Source organism: Taudactylus pleione, unplaced genomic scaffold (assembly GCF_031769625.1).
Source record: "Taudactylus pleione unplaced genomic scaffold, aTauple2 ptg000372l, whole genome shotgun sequence".
NCBI classification, from domain to species: Eukaryota; Metazoa; Chordata; class Amphibia; order Anura; family Myobatrachidae; genus Taudactylus; species Taudactylus pleione.
In genome coordinates this window covers 15,698,933-15,720,895 of record NW_028284773.1, presented here as the reverse complement: position 1 = coordinate 15,720,895, position 21,963 = coordinate 15,698,933, and the positions used below count along the sequence as shown (strand labels likewise).

The 21,963-nt window shown below is 37.0% G+C and overlaps 1 protein-coding gene across 1 annotated transcript in view; it reads right to left on the bottom strand.

The window, feature by feature from the left end:
- LOC148508306 (putative cation-transporting ATPase 13A4) overlaps nucleotides 1-21,963 on the bottom strand; it is a 44,177-nt gene that overhangs the window by 21,626 nt on the left and 588 nt on the right. Inside the window, exons 2-19 of the mRNA XM_088444762.1 lie at nucleotides 20,128-20,301; nucleotides 19,745-19,891; nucleotides 17,118-17,188; nucleotides 16,933-17,013; nucleotides 15,940-16,009; nucleotides 14,136-14,270; nucleotides 13,199-13,271; nucleotides 12,498-12,629; nucleotides 11,166-11,336; nucleotides 9,818-9,975; nucleotides 7,444-7,632; nucleotides 6,570-6,631; nucleotides 5,971-6,121; nucleotides 4,363-4,443; nucleotides 2,927-3,083; nucleotides 1,559-1,676; nucleotides 973-1,097; nucleotides 102-265 (exon numbers count right to left, since the gene is read on the bottom strand). Of these exons, the coding sequence (XP_088300888.1) occupies nucleotides 102-265; nucleotides 973-1,097; nucleotides 1,559-1,676; nucleotides 2,927-3,083; nucleotides 4,363-4,443; nucleotides 5,971-6,121; nucleotides 6,570-6,631; nucleotides 7,444-7,632; nucleotides 9,818-9,975; nucleotides 11,166-11,336; nucleotides 12,498-12,629; nucleotides 13,199-13,271; nucleotides 14,136-14,270; nucleotides 15,940-16,009; nucleotides 16,933-17,013; nucleotides 17,118-17,188; nucleotides 19,745-19,891; nucleotides 20,128-20,301 (2,259 nt within the window). The remainder of the gene's footprint in view (nucleotides 1-101; nucleotides 266-972; nucleotides 1,098-1,558; nucleotides 1,677-2,926; nucleotides 3,084-4,362; nucleotides 4,444-5,970; nucleotides 6,122-6,569; nucleotides 6,632-7,443; nucleotides 7,633-9,817; nucleotides 9,976-11,165; nucleotides 11,337-12,497; nucleotides 12,630-13,198; nucleotides 13,272-14,135; nucleotides 14,271-15,939; nucleotides 16,010-16,932; nucleotides 17,014-17,117; nucleotides 17,189-19,744; nucleotides 19,892-20,127; nucleotides 20,302-21,963) is intronic.

Here is a 21,963-nt window from a genome sequence, read left to right as displayed (position 1 = left end):
CATACATTTGGTAAAAAATCAATGCACAGGAAGTAAAAGATGACAAGGTAGAAATGAGCTAAATGACCAATTAGCCTTCAGCATTAAAAAAGGAACCTTACTTTCGTTTCATCGGAACTTTGTTCAGGCTCTTCAATTGGGTGCCAAGAAATTTTTGCAGATCTTACTCCAGTGGGTTCTTCAGCTTCTACAAGAATAATATTGCTGTTCTCTGGGACTAGGCTTGATGACCTTGCTACAGTTATGGCCGTTTGTATATTATCTCCTGTGGAGCAAGTGACATGTTATTGTGACCAGATGCAATATTCTCAGTTACTATGTCAACTGTTATATTTCAAAAACAATTTATGCTTATATCAGAGATTAATAGAATGATCTAGCAAGTGGAAATAGTGAGTTTAATTTCATGCACACAAATATACAAGTGTCTATAGATTTGACAGAACTTTGAATAGCATTGGAAAATATGTTCATATTACACTTCCAGCTCAGCAGCCATTATAGAAAGTGGAAATGTAAAATGAAATCAGCAGAATGACAACTCCTATGATGGATGGAGGGATAAATGTATAGGCATTACTATACACCGGATGTAAGAAGTGGAAATCACAAATCTCTGATTAGTTTAATTGTGAATAGCCAGTCAACCATACCCTTAGAGATGCGTCCAGTCATGACATGTATCTTTAAGATATGACTTTTAAGAGGCATATGTCTGCGGGTGCTAGTTTTTGGGTTGATGATGATGAGGAAGGCCTCATTCTACCAATGGTGTTTCTTAAATGAAGATTTAAAGTGCACAAATCAAAAATTATAGCCACAGAAACTAAACTTTATGGTCACAATTTCAGAGCTATACAAAAATCCTGAAGATTTAGTTTAATGCTAAGTGAGTCCCAGGAACAATATTGCAGACAGTAAGTGCTGCATTTCAGTTGCAAAGTGATAGCATGTAAAATGCCTTGAGGTTACCTGTGACCATGACAGTCCTGATATTGGCAGCACTCAGTTCTTGCAGAACAGGTTTTGTTTCTGGTTTCATTCTATTTTCTAATATAAGCAAACCGAGAAATTCCAGTCCTGATTCAATATCCTCCCTAAAAATTAGATACAAATAAATTTAGTTATACTTGTCTGACAGCCTATAGCTGCCCTGATAATATCACTATGGTAGAGACACAATAATTATTTATACCAACCTAGCAGTTAAATGAATAATTTATGGGTGGATTAATGGGTGGATTGAGTTGTTGTTCTAGTCTAGAGAAGGTTTGTCTGATTCAGCAAGTTGTAAATAATAAATGTATAAGTGAAACGATTCAGTTCAAACCATCTAATTAACACAAGTTCTATTGTATTGTACATGTAAATCTATGCCTATTAGTATTATGCAAATGAGTAGCTTTGATTAATAAACAATAAGAAACAGCTACAATAATATCCACCCTATTTGACTGACACATTTCTTCTGCTCTGTGTAGACTGATACTCAGTCATTTACTTTTGTCTCATTAATTCTGTGGTCCCTTGTGAAATATTGAGGCCTGGGGTACAGTACCTGATAAAGCTGGCATCTGCTGCAATCTTCTCATCCTCTAAAGTTTTATAGGCCAGTCCAATAACTCGAAAACCTTTCATGGTGTAAAACTGAAGTTCCTGTGAAAAGCCTTTTGGAACTATATAAAAGAGAGAGATTCATACTTTTAATTTCCTAGTTTCTGTTGTCATTTACTGAATGTTTGGTGCATTGTACTGTAAATGATCAAACCTCTCCTATTTCCATCCACCAATGAGTTTAGTTAGATATAACAGGTCCTGTTTTCCTGAATGCTTTGCACACATTGTGCCTTTAGATAATAAACATACATGTGCAACATTTCAAAAAATGCATCCGCAGTCTTACGTGTATCCTACAGTATTGTGTTTTGAGTTACACATATGTGCAATGTAAAATATAGTATATAGATACACCTGGCCCAGTAATGCAGGCAACAGCTTCATCAACTTGGAAACTTGTACCAGGTAGAGGAGATGCCCCATAAATTGTCTTTTAAGACATACCGTGACTTGTGTCTCTGTACTTTACTTACTTGTGAATGTCCATGACTTACTGTACCTCTTCAAATGGGGGCAAATATGATAGGCACATCTCAAGATAATTTGGGCCCATCCCCAGTGTAACAATCTTTACCAAAGTTACATTTGTGTTGCAAATTAACTTACATCCGACTTTAAATTAGGTCCCATGTACGGATTGTTAGCTGCAATTCCATCATGCATGTGCAAAGATATACATATCATGTCAAAGCATTACCTGTTTCTCAATTTTAATGTCTGTTACATGTTTCCTACTTTACATTAAAGCTGCACTACCACCTATTTTCCTAAAGTGCCCCCTCTCTATACCTGGGGCTCCTTGCAGTTGTCTTTCTGAGAATTCCTCCCTTTTTCTCACAGCATTGTAAACCGTAAATGATGGTGGGATGTGATTGGTCCTCCTGCTTACATACCCCTCTACTGCGATTTAAAGATGGTAAGCTCTTGTTCTATACTACAGAGCAGGCAGAATACTGTGAAACATTTCTACATGTAGCCAGGGGCGTAACTAGGTCATTGAAGGCGCTATAGTAAAAGTCTGTAAGGGGCCCCTATGTACCACCCAATGGTGAAAAATGTATATGGACAAGGATAACGGGCCCCCCTCAGCTATGGTCCCCATAGCTGCGGCACCCCTTGCACCTATGGTAGTTACGCCCATTACTTCTTATATACCATATCTACAAGTGAACTATGGAACATAAAGTTAAATTCCCCTCATAGAGTTCTGTTACTTGCAGAATTTTACTAAATGACCAAGTTATATCTGGAAAGTACATTATAATAATTTGTTAAACTACAATTATTCACACAAGGCAACAATCCTTACCACTTTCCTCCTTGCAAAACGCAATCACCATCTCTGGCGCTCCCTTCATATACATAACTAGCTTATCCTGTCCAATCTCCTGAGTGATGACAGACATGCGCTGCAGGCTGGAAGAAAATGGAAACTGGTGGATGATGGCAATTCCTTCAACTGGACCCTAGATGGGTGAAAGAACTGATGAGTTATAATCTGCCCGCTGCTACAGCACAAATGTATTATGGGATAGGGCAAAAAGTAACATTCAGTTTAACATTAATACATTCAACCAAGACTATTGCAAGAGTCAAGAGAACTTTTTGTGAAACACCAATATCAAATATTGTTAAAAATCTAAAAATGTAATAATAGAAAATGTTAGTTAATGTAAACCAAACCAGCCCTTGGTTAATTATTTACTTTTTTAAACTATCCTGTATATCTTTAGCATTTGTAAAAATTTTCCACTACCACACGTCCAGCTCAGCATTGTTGCACAGTGCTGTTTGAAATTGTCAATGTAGTAGATGAAAGGGGTCATGTTAAAATACATTTAGAGCACCTAACCAATAAGTACTAGACTTAGCAATAGTTTAAACTGAACTTTTATTTAATAGTATTTTGTGATTTTGATTTCATATAAACAGACATTGGAGGAGATGTACTAAGTCTTGGAGAGAGATAAAGTGGATGGAGATATAGTACTATCCATTCAGCTCCTGTCACTTTAAAGGCTGGGTTTGAAGAATGGCAGTTAGGAGCTGATTGGTTATTACTTTATCTCTCGCCAAGGCTTAGTACATCTCCCCCTTTACCTTAATAGCTCAAGACCACCTCAATAGCAATCAGGCTATTAACTGACATGCCATAAATCCCTGTTCTTTGATAACCAAAGTCAACCTGTGTATGAAGTCCATAATCTTCATATCACAATAACAGGCTCCCATGTGTCCGACTATTCAGCCAGAGTGCCTGTGGGCAGATCTATCCAAGCTGGAGAGCCATGAATGGGGCTAAGTTGGAAAGTGTTCCTATCACTAAATGCTTGGGCTTATTGACAAGACTGACCCTATTGTGAGGCTTACAGTAACTATATCTATTGGTTACACACTTACGAACAGATTCCATTTAATGTTACATTCATCTCAAAAAAAAAAATCTGTATTAAAAAGGAAAATGGATTGTACTGTATGTTGCCCAGTGATTTAGCCCAGACCCACCATACTATAGGGTAATCTATCTGACATAACAAGTATTGAAATCACTGACACAATTAGTGTTTTAGTGACATCACCAAGTACAGGCCAGCTCAGAGAGCAAAGAAAAGACTCCTAATGCATCGTCTGTTGGTACCAGCAAGTTGTACACTATATTCAATCTCCATAAAGGGAATTGTGATCAATTTAGTGGGAAAATAAAGCAGCTCAGTCACAGTGCCTAGAACAAGGGGGAAGGCTCACCGTGCTGCAGCCTTGTTCCGGTTTCACAATCAGGTTGGATGCTGAAATTTCATTATTTTCTGACACTGACTGTTGTAGTTCCTAACAAGAGATACATCACAGTTTACACAGCAGTGAATACATTAAAAGGTGAAATGAGGTTGGTGTGTGTGATCAGGCCGTTGATAAGCATGCAGTTTAGAGACAAATTAACTTCTTCCCTATTATCATAGCTACATGCATTATGAATTCTATATTTGTAAGACATAATAGATGCATGAAGCAGTGAAAAGAGTGGAGAAGTGTGCCAGTGGAGAAGTTGCCCATGGCAACCAATCAGCTTTGAGGTTGCATTTATCAAATACATTCTATAAAAAGATAGGTAGGAGCTGATTGGTTGCCACTGGCAACTTCGCCACTGGCACACTTCTCCGCTCTTTTCACTGCTTCATACATCTACCCCACTGATAGCTCTGCTTCTTTTATATATAAGGTTGATTAGTTAATCTTGGGCCTGATTCAGACCCACTCGCGAGCGGCTGTCCGCTCGCAAGTGGGTCGATGTTCTGGACTGAGCATGCGCACGACGGAGGGAGCTCCGTCGTGCGCATGCGCCAGACGCGACGAGCGAAGGAAAGTCCTTCGCTCGTTGTGTCTGATCAAAGGGGGCGTGCTGTCGATGTTGATTGACAGCACGCCCCTTTTGGTAGGCGTGCCGGGGCGTGCCTCCCTGACGGGGGCGTTCCCACGGGAACGCCTCCCGTCAGAAGCAGGCCCACTGACATCACTAGTGATGTCAGTGGGAGTGATTTTGGCTCTGATAGAGCCAAAATCACTCCGGAGCTTGCGGTTGAAATCCTCAACAGCAGGCTCCGGCTCGCAGTTTCGATGGTCGCGATGGTCACGACCATCGCGGCCATCAAAATGCACGCTCGTATAGCCTGTGGGTGGTGACCCACAGCTATACGAGCGTCCAGGAGGACACTCCATTTTCATGGAGGCCGGCCCTCATTCAGAGCGTGCGCTCTGCTCAGAGCGTACGGCTCTGAATGAGGGCCCTTGTCCAGTATAGCACAATTAATGTAATGGTGGATTTATGGTTGTATGATTGGAGGTTGCAGATTCCTCTTTTTTAATTGCTGCAGTCTTGGTTTGGTCCTGATCAATACATTTAAAGGGCACTATTTGATTAGCGCCATCAGATTTCATTGGGTTTTGGTATCTACTGCATATACGCAGGATTCCAGGAACATGGCGCCAGCGCTATGTTCCTGGAGACATCTTTAGTGCGAATGCACAAATCACCTGGAAAATGGCCACCATGACTTTCTCCTGGTGATTTCTCTCTGCAGAGCCGGCCAACATGGGACTCCGGAGAGGTAAGTATAATAATTATATGGGTGCTGGGTGTGTGGTGTAGGCACCTGGGACCCAGAAGCTTGTGTGCCACTGGCACTCTGCACACACTACAGATACGCCAATGCTGGCAATCTTACATTAGTGACGTTGGTAACATTTGACTGTTATTAAAGGAAATATATCATTTTTAGTCAAACATTTATAAATCAAATGTTTATTTTGTACAAAATACACTTGTGTTCCATGTGAAAATGTATAATCCCTTCTTACCCAGTGAGTAGCTTCAAACATCTTCAAATCCAATGGATCTCCCTGCAGTATTCCATCAATGGCAACTAATGAGTGGCAGCTGGTTAAAGCTCCGAGCAATGGTCCCCATGGCAAAGTGTTACCCGATGTAAAGTTTTGTACCTTCTGGAAGCTAACAGGAAAATATTGTAAACTAACAGAGCACATGCAGCTTCTCAGGTCTGTTCCAAAATCTATTTGCTGTTAACAGATAATGGGAAAAATTTACTAAGCGGCGGTTTCTACTCCCCGGCGATTTGGTGGCGGTTTTGCTATCCGCAGATTTACTAAGGCCAAAACCACTGCAAAACCGCCGTCAAAACAAATTTTAGAATAGAATAGAACAGGGCTGTAATTTAGAAACAGCCGCCAAACCGCCTCCAAACCCCTGGGGTTTAGAACCCGCCGTCAAACCGCTATCAAACCGCCAGGGTTTAGAACCCGCCACTTAGTAAATTTTGCCCAATGAATCTATTAAAATGCCATTTTTAATAATCTTTTAAAGCTAGCATATACAATGAATACATTTATCTTGCATTATTAGATTACAAAATAACATTCAGTCTATATAGGAAACATACTTATTTCCATGGGAAGGAAGAACACCCCACAAGTCCATTCCATCTTCTGTTAGAGTTCCAGTCTGCAACAAAAAACACCAATAATATAAGTATCTGTACTGTCCATTTTCCAGATGTTTGGTGTTATTAAGTTTTCACAATGTGTATTAAATGTTTGTTACATACAAAGTTAAGGGGACAGTTTCAATGTTATTAATATGGCATAGGCACTAAGGTCCTGATTCAGAGCCGCTCGTTCGTTCCGAGTGATGTTTGCACAACTACGCATACGTACGGATCGTAATACGCATGCGCGAACCAGTCAGTGCGGCCGAAAATCGTTTGTTCGCTAAATAGCGAATGCCTGCTCTTTTGAGTGACAGGAGGAGGCGTATGTGGGTGGTAACAGGGGAAGGTGCTTGAAAACGGGGAGTGGAGATCCGAACGCAGGTGTGCTTAAAGGTCAAAACGGGTGTTTTATGGGTGTGCATAATTATTACAGCAGCGTCATTGAACACGTCACTGGGTTATTTTATGGTCAGAACTGCTCGCAAGATTGCGGTAGGAAAAACCAACCACAAGAATAGCGAGCAGTTCATACGCTGGTCGATGTACTCGATTAATCTAATAAATAGCGGACATGACGTAGGATGCGAGCGGCCAGGGGGCGTAGTTTCTCAAAAAACGACCGCAAGTTTTGTTCGCTCGTTCAGACATAGAGGCGTGAACAGACTGCAAAGAGCGAACAGTTCATTTGAATAGCCACCCCCTTTTTCTGAACGAGCGAGCGCAAATAGCGTCCGGCTCTGAATCAGGCCCTAAATGCCTCATTTGGAGAGTGATTGCTGTATCTCTAGAACTAGATATAATGCTTGGAAGCTAGTGGAATCTTTACCTTATCGAAACAGATAATGTTCAATCGCCCACAGACATTTATTCTCTGAGGACTGACACAGAAAATCCCATTCTTCTTCAGTCTGCGCTGAGCGTACATAATACCTGTAGATAAGGCAGCTGATAGTGCTGGAGGAACAGCCGTAGTGATAATAATCAAAGCCTTTACCACAACTTCAGTAGGAGATTCCTAAATGCAAAAAGTATGGTTATAAACTGTTATAATAATAATATTTATAATGCATCTGTTCAACAGTTAACTTAATACTTTGTAAGTGGAACAAAACATAACAAGTTGAATGGGTGAACCTTGCTTTGTATGCTTGTTCATATATGAATTAGAGATCACAATATCTCCACGAGTGAACCGGTCACTGTAGTACAATGTCTCCTGAAATACTTTGTTCTGCTGTGGACATTGTAATAATCTGATTATTTTCTTTTGTACAGTTTTCTCTTTTGCTGACTAGCAGCAAATATGAACATCGCGTGCCACTGTGCAGGGTAATGCTTGCAGAAAGTGACATACTGTATTCAAACTGGTATTTAGAAACTGTCATTAATAGTAGAGAGGAAGAGTGATATTATAAGACTTAGGGGTCTATTTACTAACCTTTGGATGGAGATAATATGAACTGAGATAAAGTACCAGCCAATCAGCTCCTAATTGCCATGTCATAGAGTGTGTTTGGAAAATGACAGTTAGGAGCTTGTTGGTTGGTACTTTATGTAAGTCCACTTTATCTCCATCCATCCATGGCTTAGTAAATAGACCCCTTAAGTAAGCAAATGACACACAAGTACTAATTACTGTATGTTCAGTGGGGTAAAAGATTGGTCTCACATATGTGGTGTTAGGTAGGGTTTGGTCTAAACTATATATAAGAATTTACTGATACAAGGACTAAAGGGTTGTTATCTTAGTCTTAACGCCACTAAGACACATTCTGTATCATCACTATCGCAGTGACACAGGATGTCATAGTGCTACAATGTGTCATCAATACACCAGTTGCTGGAGAAATACTGCTATAACTGGCATCTCCATCAACCTGTATAGCAATATATACTTCTCAGAGTGCATTCTTATTATTGTAAAGCAGCCAGTACCAGGCTTGCACAGAAAAGATAAGTTGACGCAATGTGAGATCTCATGGCAGTGCAGCAGGGCTGAGGACTGGATGAAATGAATACTATAGCCCACTAATAGAAGTTTATAAGAGTAGAATTCTATAGTAAAAGACTCCTCAGTAAGGACGTGAAATAGAAATGTGCACTGCTGCATTGTATCAAGCAGGAGTAACTACAACAAGACTGGGATCGCCAGCTCAATATTCCCATATTTAGTCATACAGTGTTGCTAATGTGGTTAGTAGTGGGCAAAGTGACTATTATAACTAATATTTTGATGAAACTTCATAAAAGTAAAAGCGAGATTCGACCATTAGAAATTGAAATATTTGATTTATTAAAAAATCTATAATAAAAGTAAGTACACTTCACAACACATATGCAGTAAAATACACACCAAATATTGAATAATAATTAGCAGCAACTGGATCTCAATTAATAATTAGCAGCAACTGAATTTGTTATTACATCCAACAATTGGTTTTATACTCTAGAATCCAGCATATTGAAAACTCAAAAAAGCATCACATAGTAGCATGTTTGGTGTGTATTTTACTGCATATGTGTTGTGAAGTGTACTATCTTTTATTATATATATTTTAATAAATTAAATATTTAAATTCCTACTGGTCGAATAGCGCGTTCTCTTTTATGAAGTTTGATAAAAATATTAGTTGTATTCTATAAAAGGGAGCCCGAGCAATACCCTTTTAGGAAGCAGCAATTCGACTAGAGATCTATTGTCACCAGTTAGACTAACGCGCTGAAAATGTTTTTTGTGTGTGCAATGTGACTACTAGAATCAGTGGCGTATCTATAATGTGTGCAGGGTATGCAGTGCACACAGGCCTCTGGATTGAGGGGGGCCCACACCACACACCCTGCACCGATACAATTACACTTTCCTTTCCAGAGTCCTACATCAGCTGCAGCTGCAAAAAGAAAATCACTGGGAAAATGGTACATCTGCCATTTTCACAGAGATTTGAGCATGCACAGTAGAGAAGTCTCCGGGAACATAGCGCGTACGCCATGATCCCAGAAACCTGCATATGTGCAGTTGACTCTGTCACAAAGCCAGAGTTTACTGCACTGCCAGAGAGGAGGGGGCCCGCGCGGAGGCAGCACATGGGCCCTCTCCTCTCTTAAACCTCCCCTGATTAGATTAACAAAGTTCTGTTAACGTCTAATTTGAGCTATATTCAAATATTTATTTACAGTTCATTTGAAGTTATTTATCTTACCCCTTGCATGACAAAAACAGCCACTGTGTAGATTGTTCCAATTATAGCAACGCTTGCTAGAACCATCAGAAATCTGAAAGCATCTCTGTATAATTTAAAATTCATTGGCTTTGGGTACAGAATGGATCTGACTAGGTCACCTTTAGCAGTATTAAATCCTGTTGATTTAATAATAATACATCATAGATCAATAACATAGCAATAAACAAAAATTATTAAATAAATTACACTTACATTATTTTTTGTTATGGAGCACATAAACCAATTAATTCCCATGGAGACTAACACATTAATGATAGTATTTGTCATACATAAAGTTATGGCTACTGTATATTAACTAGTGCAAAATTCTCCTAATTCATATATCTCAAATATTATTCATAATGAAATCGATTAGTGTGTTTATAGTATGCTCAAAAAGTGATATGTCTACAACCAAGGAAAGAGAAAATAGTTTATTTAAATCACTAATAAACCATTACTTCTTATGTCCATAGAAATGGCTGACTTTCTTACACCTGTACTCCGTGTAAAATTCTGTTGTAAAGTCACAGATATAATGCATATTAATATTTCATTGATCTTATCTGTTTATCAGAGTTGTCCTAGAATGCATTGAAATGTTTAATTTCAGTCCTATCTTCATTACAGATATAATCTTATTGTTTTGTTTTAAATTTGTTTATTGTAGATATATTCCTTATTGTCATATACTGGTTTTTATTTTAAATTAAAGTTACCCAATGTATATAACAACTCTCATTTAAGTCCTCCATAAATTGAGAGACTCTGTAATTGGTCTTGTAAAGGCAATAATTATATACAGATTTTGTCCCAATTCGATATTTTTGCCTAATAATGTTTTTTATTTTATATATGTGTATGTTTTTGTCTGTTGTACCCACTTGAACCATTTAATAGATATAATAAAAGTTATATTTTAATAGCATTAATTTATCTTCATATAAAGAGTGCCCCCAAAAAGTGTTCTTTTCTCTCCCCATTACCTAGTTTTCCAAGATGGTAAACTAATCAGAATATTCTCCAGATTATATATAAATGAATCTGTATTCACAATATATTTATGTTTGCATACATATATCATTAAACTACTGTATTAGAATATCATTATATTTTTTTTAAGAGATGTTATAAAATAATAAATTATATTTAAAAGTATGTTTATTAGTGTAATACAAACTTAAACATATTAGTAGGGGAAAGGACCAAAACACTAGAGGTTTCTATCTTAAATAAAGCTATATTGTTCAAAAGGTACATTATTATAGTCAGTCATTTTTTATCGTAGACAAATATCATAAAACATAAGTAAATGTGTAGAACTGACCAGTTCTAAGGATAATTGCCTTCACATGTCCATGACCTGATGACTTTATTTGAATGACTTCAGTACCACAAAACAGGATGTGCCTTTTAAAGTCTTCGCCACTGTGTGTCTTCCAGGGCATGGTATGGTCATTATGGGGTAGAGGAGTCTTAGACACAGGGACACTTTCACCTGTTAAAATTTTTTAAAACAAACATTCTTACACCTAAATGACAACTAATGAAACAAAATCAGTACACGTCTCCTAAAATGCTATGTTCTACTGTGGACATTGTCATAATCTGATTATTTAATTTTGTACAGTTTCCTCTTTTGCTGACTAGCAGCAAATATGAATATCTTGTGCTGCTGAGCAGTTCAGTGCTTGAACATAGTGACATATGCAAACTGTCATGAATGGTAGAGAGGAAAAGTGATATTATAAGACTGGAATAATGCCGGCTGTCGGGATGCCTCCTGTCACAATACCGACAGCGGCATCCCAATGGTTGGTATCCCGACAGGGGTCGGGTAACTATACCTACCCCCCCTTCTCCCCCTAACCCTCCATTTTGTAGCTTAACCCTCCCCACCATGCACCCTAACACTCCCTGTTATTGCCTAAACCTAAGTCTCCTTTCTTTGTGCCTAACCCTCCCCCCTTAGTACCTAAACCTAACCCCCCAGTGGTGCCTAACCCTAACCCACCCCCCTAGGGGTGCCTAACCCTAACCTCCCCCTCAAATTCTAATCCTAACCACGCTACATTGCCTAAACCTAACCTTCCCCTCCGCAGCTAACAGTAAGGGTGTCCCAGACTTACCTCGTTTTAAGCTGGCGTCCTTCAGTATTCCGGTGTCGGGATTAAGGTAGGCGTCGGTATTTCGACGCCTATCTTAAGTCCCTTGTCGGACTTCCCCTGTCGGGATTTAGACCGGCGGCATTGCGGCCGCTCCTTCTCATAACTAGATCCCTATAAGACTATAAGGGAGATGTATCAAGCCTTGGGGAGAGCTAGAGTGGAGAAGTTTCCCAAAGCAACCAATCAGCTTGATACACATCCACCACTGTAAGCAAATTACACACAAGGACTAATCATGTTCAGTGGGGACTACTAATATTGGTCTCACATATGTGCTGTTAGGTAGGATGTTGATACAGATTTCTTTCCTCCAATACATATATTTGGTCCTCCGTAAAAATGATAGATACTTTAGGAGAGCACAGTTTTAAAAATCATTGGTTATTTACTATAGCAGGAGTTCACTATTATTTAACAAAACTATAATAAAAGTAATGAGAAAGTTATTTGTCCATAGTACAATATTGGTCATCTCAAGCAGTATGTAGTACCTGTGAGCATGCTTTCATTTACAATACATCCTCCGCTGAGGAGTATGGCATCACATGGAAGGAATAATCTCTTTCCTGTAAGGACAATGACATCACCTGGCACCAAACAGCGGGATTCTACCACCTTGCACTCTGCAAATAATAATAATAAACAACATGTTGTGATGGTTACTGTCTAGGTGGCACTATTTTGCCCCCTTGTTCAGGCCCTTGAGATTGGGATCCTTTCATACAGGATTAAAAAGGACAACATCTATATGCAGCTCAGTATAAGATTAAAGGGTAAATTTATCAAATCTTGGAGAGAGTTAAAGTAAAGAAAGATAAAGTACCAACAAAATCAGCTGCTGTCATTTTTCTAGCACAGCCTATAATATGACAGAAGCTGATTGGTTGGTACTTTATCTCTCTCCAGGATTTGATACATCTCTCCCTCTAGTATGAGGCCAGTGTTATCCTGAAAAAGGCAGGAAGTCTGATAAGACAGCTAATAGAGGAGAAGACTTGGTGGAGAGAGTTTCCGAGACAGCTATGTGAGGGATCATTCTGTGTTCTGCAAGAGACATTAAAGCCTGAAGACCTATACCTTTCATGATACAAGCAAACAGGCATTGTATCCTTTCTATCTTATTTAGCCAATATTCCTAACAAGCTTATATTGTACATATGGCTGTATTTGTTGTCAGTGTAACATACTGTACCTCTGTTTTTTTGGAGTATGTTCACCTTGGCACTGTTGTTGGATTCCACCAGATTATGAAGTTTAACAGATTCCTTTAAATAAAAGTTGACTTATTATATTTCAATTAGGAAACACAGAATTTAATTTTGTTATTTACAAATGTACATGATATAATATTAGTAAAAAAGCTACAAAGATACACAATGCATGTGTCGTATTTACATGTCTAACCGTGAAATAATGATGTTACATTACATGTATAGCACATATGTTGGTGTGAATGCAGACCTAATCACATATTTAAATGGGTTCCACTATGAATCACTCTTTATGCCTGCATTTACCCCTCACCCTGAGAACCTACTGCAGGTCAGAGTTTCTTTAATGAAAGATTATTGATGGGACACGGACCCCAGCAGGATACAAAAGGTGGATTGAAAATAATTTATGGGAAAATAAATAAGGTTTGTGTGCAAAGCTAAAATGTGCAGGTGAGAGAGACAAATATAGTGGATGGATTAAGATGCAATTGAGTGATAGAATTATTGTCAATTCATTTCATAAAGATGCTTTTTAAAAATATTAATATACAGTTGCTAAGTACAGGCATCTATTTTATAGTGGCTATTTGTGCTTCTTGTCTGCCTTAAAACTATGTAAAATATGCAGTCTACAATGGAAAAATTTCAATTTTATGCAGGGTTTATTAGGCTTTGATGTTGCAATTAACTATTATGTAAAATCCTATTAATTTCCTATTAACATGTAAAATCCTATTAATTATATTTTCATAACCTGAGATATCTGCAAATTAATTCAAAATAAATGCATGATTAATTCTCAATGAATCACAGTCTCACAGCTGGATCTAAGGAAGTAAAATTATGAGAATGCCTGATCTATAACAGTAACAGATTTTGGATTAGCAGTGGACATGATTTACGTATCTTACATACCTTTCTAAGGTCATGTACTGTAAAAATGATGGATATGAGAGTCATTATAATAACGGCAATGGAATATTCTATGAATCCTACAGCCAACCACAGTGCTAGACTGCAAGCTTCAAATGCATAGAAAGGATTTAAGACCTAAAAAAAATAAAAACATTTAAACAAATAACTTTTTATATATATATAATGCCAATTGTGGTAGGCAAATTGCAAAATATTGAGAACAGTACCATTCTCTATTGCAAGTTTCAAGGGTATCTTAGAAATACCCTTATTCTTCATCAAGTAATTACCACAATAAGGGAGTTGAGGGGACGAGGACCATCATGTGTTAATATGATGTACTGTAAGTATATGAGTTATAAACATCATATTTGCTCAAATAATGAGGCAGGCCTGGTGCAAAATATAAAGACTTTATAACATTTTGCAGCTGTAATTAATATTCACAAATTACTAGAATGTCAAGTGACAATGGTGAAATAAAACTGTAAGGTGCATTAATACAACTACATCTCATAATGCCAGAGAACCAGGTAAAATTGTGTCAGTCTCAACATTTGCATCACTGATTATTATGGCAACAAAACCTTTGAGGAAAAATATAACATTACACACAGTAACTGCAAATAACATTTCAATACAGTAAATTATCATAACTGCCAGTTTTTCATCACATGCATCCTTTCAATGTACGGCCACAGACACTAGTACAATAGGCCAGCTCCCATTTCAATGGGAAATATGCACCTTTGAATTTTTAAAGTGTAGGAAATTCAGAAAAATAAATACTGAAATAGGTGTGTTTCAAATTGTTGATACACTTTTTTCTAATTGCAAAAATAAATGCCTGTGTTATAAATACCTATATCCCACTCATAACTATTGTAATGTTTTTGTTTCATATTATTTAATATAATTTTTTTAATTGTGACACTAAATTGTCTTATTAATGTCTAAAAAGAATACTATAGATCTTGTAAACAGTGCTTTCACACTTAAATATAATTAACATGCTTAATCTAATTAATTCCAAATGATAAACTAAGTATTTAACTATTAAACTTAATAATGAAGAGTAAAACCAACATAAATGTAAATTTGAACAGCAGAAGCTCAAAAAATAATACTGGCAAACACCCTCCTTTCTCCTTTCCACATTAGTTACACCAGATGGGGTGGAGAAAGGGATGGAGAAAACTAGCTGAACTGACTTTGAAATGTTGTTTTAACTGCAGATCAGTGCATTAATTCACACATTTCTATATTTGTCTATCAAAGTTTACAAATTATTTACAGTTCTAATTTTGAATAATTTACTCATTGCTAGTTCCAGGCTTAGTTGCCTTGCCTCAAAATATATAAAAAAAGATATGGTATAAAACGTACACCTTAATATGAATTAATATGAATTACTTTACTGGGCAACCAAGTTAGATTTTGTTCATATCTTGGTTGTTTTGGATTTATGTGTGGCTCATGCTGAGAGATTATTTGTTGACTCTGTTAGAGTTTGGACTGTTTATTTCAATATGAGTACAGATTACAGTTTACATATCTGTCTACGTTTTTAATCAGTTCAATGGTAGTCATTAGGTTATGTCAACACAGTTTTAACTACTCTACTGAAGTATAAATCAAGCAACAAAATAGTTCAGTGTATTTTTTCCTACAGTAAAAGTATATAATATGATGGTGAGATGACTATGAATATAGTTGAGTTACTGTAAGACTTGCTTTCATGCTCACAGTATATACTCTATTACATAACAGCACTTCTATCCATATGCTTTCACCTAAACCTTACCTCTTTGAACAATAACTTCCAAATTGGTTCAATATCAACTTCAATGCTGTTTGGTCCACAAATAGATCTTCTGAATAGAAAAAAATACACAATATAACATGTTAGCAGTAACAATATATACAATATATACTTTATAATTTCTATATCCTCCAAGACAAGTTAAAAACAAAAAAATAGCTGAATCCTACTGTCTCCATTGCAGTGATCAGTCTAGTTAACATGTTTTTATTGTCATGTTATTTTGTGTCTTATTCAGCTGGAATTGTGTTTCCCCAAACATTTTTTTGTTTATTTTCTTTTTGGGGGTTAGGTTCATATGGTGGGCATGTGGTGTAAGGTGCACTTTCATAGCTTAGTAAAAAAAAAAGTTTTTATGTATAGTATAGATATGGAAAAGTAGGCAAAACATAGATAATTCTTCCCATAGATATTTTGTAATCAAGTTATTGCTAAGTCTACATACTAAACATTATGTCAATGCCCTGAAGAAACCTATATGAACAATTCATAGGAGGTGATAATCAATGAAAATGTGATGTGTATGCTGTCAATACAGCTTCTGGCATACATAAAGGCACATGTTGGTGATGCAGGCCAAGCAATCCTGTCTATCATACTGTACAGCTGTGATCAACTTTGGAATGCTGAAAATATCCACTGTATATAGCCGAGTCAGCCTACCCATCTTTAGAATGTGACCAGCAGCTATTTTATAAGTTACGAGAGTGGTTAGTGATGCACAATGACATCACTTTTCTAAAAAAAAATTAGCAAATGGAGAATAATGGAGAAGGACTTTCTCCCACCTTGGAACCTAAAGAATTGGGGGCACTCCCATTTGAAAAATACCAGTCCCCTCTTTAAAACTAAGTGCCCAATAGATGTTAATATTTGATGATCAGTGTGATAACAAGTCAATAATCCCTACACTTCAGAAAATTCATGGAGTCCACATACATAAAAGAGACATATAACACAGAAATGTGTTGGTACCTGATGTTTTGCTCCTCACTTGTTAATCCAAATGCAAATTTTGTGTGAATGTCATAACAGGTAAGGTTGTCCTCAAGAACCCTGCAGCACAAGTCACAAGATTAATGAACATAATGTAATACTTTAATACTTTAAGATAAATTGTGTATTTGTGGAGCTTAAATTATGAACAAACCTGAACTCACCCTGATCTCCGAAACTGTTGCGCTTCTTGGTCCCAAACATAACTGATTTTTTGCACTCGTATCAATTTAACCTGTTAATGTCAACATGAAATAACTTTAAGTCTTTATTATTTTATCTGTTTTTATTACAATTACATTTCCAATATATTAACTACTGTAGCTGTCACATATCCGCCCATTATAACACCTAACATATAAACACCAGCTACTGTACTTCATTCACAGTTGTTTTGCCCACACTGCCTGCCCCTGCAAGGCCACTCTAAAGTGTGATAGCCTTCTACAGTACATTGGCTAAACAGCCTACGCTGGTGCTCCTGTAGTCAAGGGGAATGGTAAAGAAACATGCAGCACTAGATCTCTACCAAACAGAGGAATGATCCATTGATCTATCAAAGATTTGATTTTACCAATAAGCTATCTCTGTATCTCTGCAGCAAATTCTAATTATAATATGGAACAGAAAATGATGTGTAGAGAAGAGGAGTCACAGCAGCATAATTACAAATACTGCAAATAAAACAACACTGGTTTATTAAATACTGAACAAAATTATTTGTTGTATAATTAACTTTTTTTTAAAATAAATTTGTCACACTAGATCTAGAAATAAAAAATGTGCATAGATATGTTCTACAACACATCTGATATATACTCAATGCACATAAAATTAATTATTACTGCAGTGTTAATAAATATGCACTACATTCCCAGGTTGATTAATCTTTCTATTCAATAATCACAATCTCTTAATGTAATTAGAATGGTACCAATGTAGGGCTACATTGAGGATATGTTTTTCAGTGCAATCATTAATTAGTTGATCTAGACAATTTAATCCTATTGACAATTTAAGAATATTGTGACAAAGGAACTGAAAATACATTGCGTGTGTGCCAGATGGGTACCCAGCAATCTCACAGAAGAGCAGATGTGACGACAAGTTGAATCATGTAAGGACACAGTTTGAATGCCATAGAGGACACGCAATTTCCTTACACCGATTGTGTCATGTGATGAACCGTGGATTCATCATTATGATCCGGAATCCACACAACAGTCCAGTTTATGGAAACACCGAATTTACCTCCGCCCAAAAAATTCTGTGTGACTCCTTCGGCATGTAAAGTCATGCTTTTGCTGTTCTTTAACAGTATTGGGTTCCCCGTGGACAGACAATTAATGGTGACTACTATGCAAACGTCCTGAAATCCCATTTGCTTGGAGGAAGAAAAGACAACATTTTTAGAAGAAACAGTGGTTTTTCCTCCAGGACAATGCCGGCCACATGTTGCTGCTGTTGCATTGGCAGCACTGACTGAAATTACTGGGACAGCACTGGAACACATAACCCAGATATAGCACCCTGTGATTTCTGGGCATTCCCAACCCTGAAAAAATAACTACGCGGAAAGAAATTCTCAACAGATGATGAAGTGAAAAATGCCACAGCTACAACACTAAGAGTGATGTCATATAACAGTCTACTGCAAGAATCATTATTGAAACTCTGCAAAAAATGTATTGAACGTGAAAACTACATTACGCTACTTTGAAAAAGTAAAATGTTCAGATCCTGTGGAGTCATCTGATTCTAAATAAATAAGTCAGTCTCATTACTTTTCAATCAACCCTCGTGCATTTAATGTTGGATTTGTTTGAGCTGTCTGCATATAAGATAGTGTCACCTGTGTACTTTTATAAATATGGAAACTATATTTATTTTACTTACCATCGGGATGCCGGTGGTTGGGATGTCATTGCGGGAATTCTGACAGGTGCCTTCTAAGTGACGGTATCCCAACTGTCGGTATTATAACTACATCCAGTACAGATACTCTAGATTTGTTTTCCAGTTACCTAGCCCTACCCCTAAACCTTCCTCCCCGCACCCTAAACCTAACCTCCCCCTAATGCCTAACCCCCCCTTGTGGTTAACCCTTACCATCCCCTTAGTGCCTAACCCTATCCCTCCCCCTAACCACACTGCTACTTATTCTGACTGGTATAGGAATTCCGGCGTCGGATTCTGAGCGCCAGTATCCCAACAGCCGGGATTACAACTACCTCCTATTTAGACAAACCAGGGTCTACAGTACCTGATAAATTTGAGTGAAACCACTTTATTGTGAGTGTTTCAATACCTGGACACTGTCTATCCACAGTCCACACTGTCCAAAGTTTTTCAAAAATCTAGGAATATTGCTCCAGTCAGCTGCCCATATTTCATTACACATTTCATTTTATTAAAGGTGTTTTGTTTTTTAGAGGATTTTGTTGTTGAATGATTTAGACAAAATCCACATTGAAAGGTCTATGGAACAAATATATTTATCTATGATTTAGGCAATTAATCGATTAATCCAGGTGCTTTTCATGCTTTGGAAATTTGACCAGATGACATATTAGCATTAACCTAGGCGGAAAGCCAATAAATATATATAGTGTATTCATGAAAAGGGACATAGAGAGAGAAACAGGAATACATTTAATTTATATTAAAACAATGATATATAAGAGTATAAAATATCACATTATTATTATTATTATTATTATTCTCTACCAAGGAGGAAAATGTGATACCATGAATGAACAAATATCAGCAAACACACTATACTGTATATTACCTTTAGATCTGTCTTTTGGATGGCTTTGCTAATGATAGACTTGCCATCGGCAATCACTGGCTGTGCAGACGTTGTGTTCATTGATATATTCAAATCTTGCAATTGGATCCGTATCACATTTTTCTTAAAATATTGTTCAAATTCATCCTGTACATAAAAAATATGGAATTGAATACTTAATATTTGCCAAACAGAATATAGTATACCTACTAACTTGTGAGCACCTTTTCGGCAAAACAGAGGTCTTTTCAATATAAAAATGTAATTTGTTCAGAATATATTTCACAATTGACTAATTACAATTCAACTTTTGTTATTTGCAAACACATTTTATAATTAATCTCATAAAGTTCAATTCAAAAGTTAATGAGTGTAATACTTACAGTGGTTTTCAGCAATATAGTGTCAGCTTCTTGCAAACTGCAAGGAATACAATGTGCCCATACATGCCACTCAGGCTTCCAGTGAAAAAGCAGCCAAAGGAAGCCACAGGAAAACACATATCCAGCGAGACAGGCTGCCCTTTTGTAGCATTGTGCCTTGTAGCCAAATGTTTCCTGAAGAAATGCAAAACACATTTTCCATTTACAGTGTGGCAGGATACTTACTGCGGATAAGTCTGTTAGAAGAACATAGACTTGTGAACAATTCACCAAATACAATCAATGTATTGATCTGACATGGATGGCCACATATACTACTGTATATTATGATTGGCCAAATTTGTTAATCTACAGTTGTGACCTACAAACTATAGGAACACAAATTGTCTGTCTGTCCAATCAAATTCAGATAAGCTTCTGACTAGATAGTCATGAGTCTATATTGGTCCTCATTTATCAACAAATTTTATCACTCACAATGAGTGATAAAACACACTGTGTATAATAATGGTGCTCCAGCCAATCAGCTCCCAACTGTCATCTGTTTGAAAAATGACAGTTGGGAGCTGAGCACCACTTATCATACACAATGAGTTTTATCACTCATTGTGAGTGAAAAACTTTTTGATAAATGAGGTCCATTATTATATTACTCTATATGGAAAACAGAGATCAATGCCTATGAAATTCAAATTATCAGCAAATCATACCACACATACATATTTGAGTGTTAACTGTACAAAATAGGCCTCTAATTTCTCAGGATCTGAGTTTTCATCTTCGTGGGTTCAGGTTATATGTAGCATCTGTCTTACATGGCTCCCACTACTGCATCATTCATCCCACATTCATGATTTTCACTAACTGGTAAATGCATGTGAAGACACTTGTTAGATGCGCTGTGCTGGAGTCTGTAGAGTGTATCTACCCTGTTGCTAAATACTCGTAGGACAAAGACTAAATGAGCAAATTAGACGAAAATCATATTCCAACTTAGCTTAAATATTATTTAAAGCAAACAATGTTAATGAGATGATGTGCAAACCTTTCAAAATGATTGTTGAGTCGCAAGTTTGAAACTGAACATGTGTACACCTCAACTTTTTGGCACCACTAAGATGTAACTGTTTTCAGATAGTGTAACACAGTAACAGTAAATGATGCTCCATGCAAATCGTATGGAATTGAATAAAGAAGAGAAGAAATGTGAGAGCTATGGCTGATCTCTTCCAAACTAAAGGCATATCTGCTAAAGTTTCTGTTTAAGATGATAGATTCAAAATAATGTAATCAGAATAAAAAAAGATTAGCAATAATTTAAAACTCACCTCACTACCAATTTGTTGGGGGATACGTTAAAATAAATAAGTGTGTGTGGTTGTGTGGGTGAATTGTGCACAAAAAGGTAAAAGATTATACATTAGTATGGACAATAAATAAATAGACCATACTTCAATATCTCCTAGTCCAAATAAAAAAGTAGGATACAAAAAGTGGAAATGGTTTCAGTTACTGCTATTTGTATCATAGACATAGACAATAAAGACTTGCTGAATAAAAAGTACATATTAACATGCTTTATCTTGTTGTAGCAAACGGTATGTTACATGTGAAGAGCACACATTTTATATACATGTATGATATACCTTTACAAATAAGCATGTACACACGCATATGCGCACAGTTAATAATGTCAACAACTCGTACAGCACTACAGAGCAGGTTTTACAAGAAGTAAGAGAGATTATGGGTTCTATGTACTAAGCAGTGATAAGTGACAGAGTGAAAAGTGATAAGTCTGTGATAAGTGCCAGCCAATCAACTCCCAACTGTCAT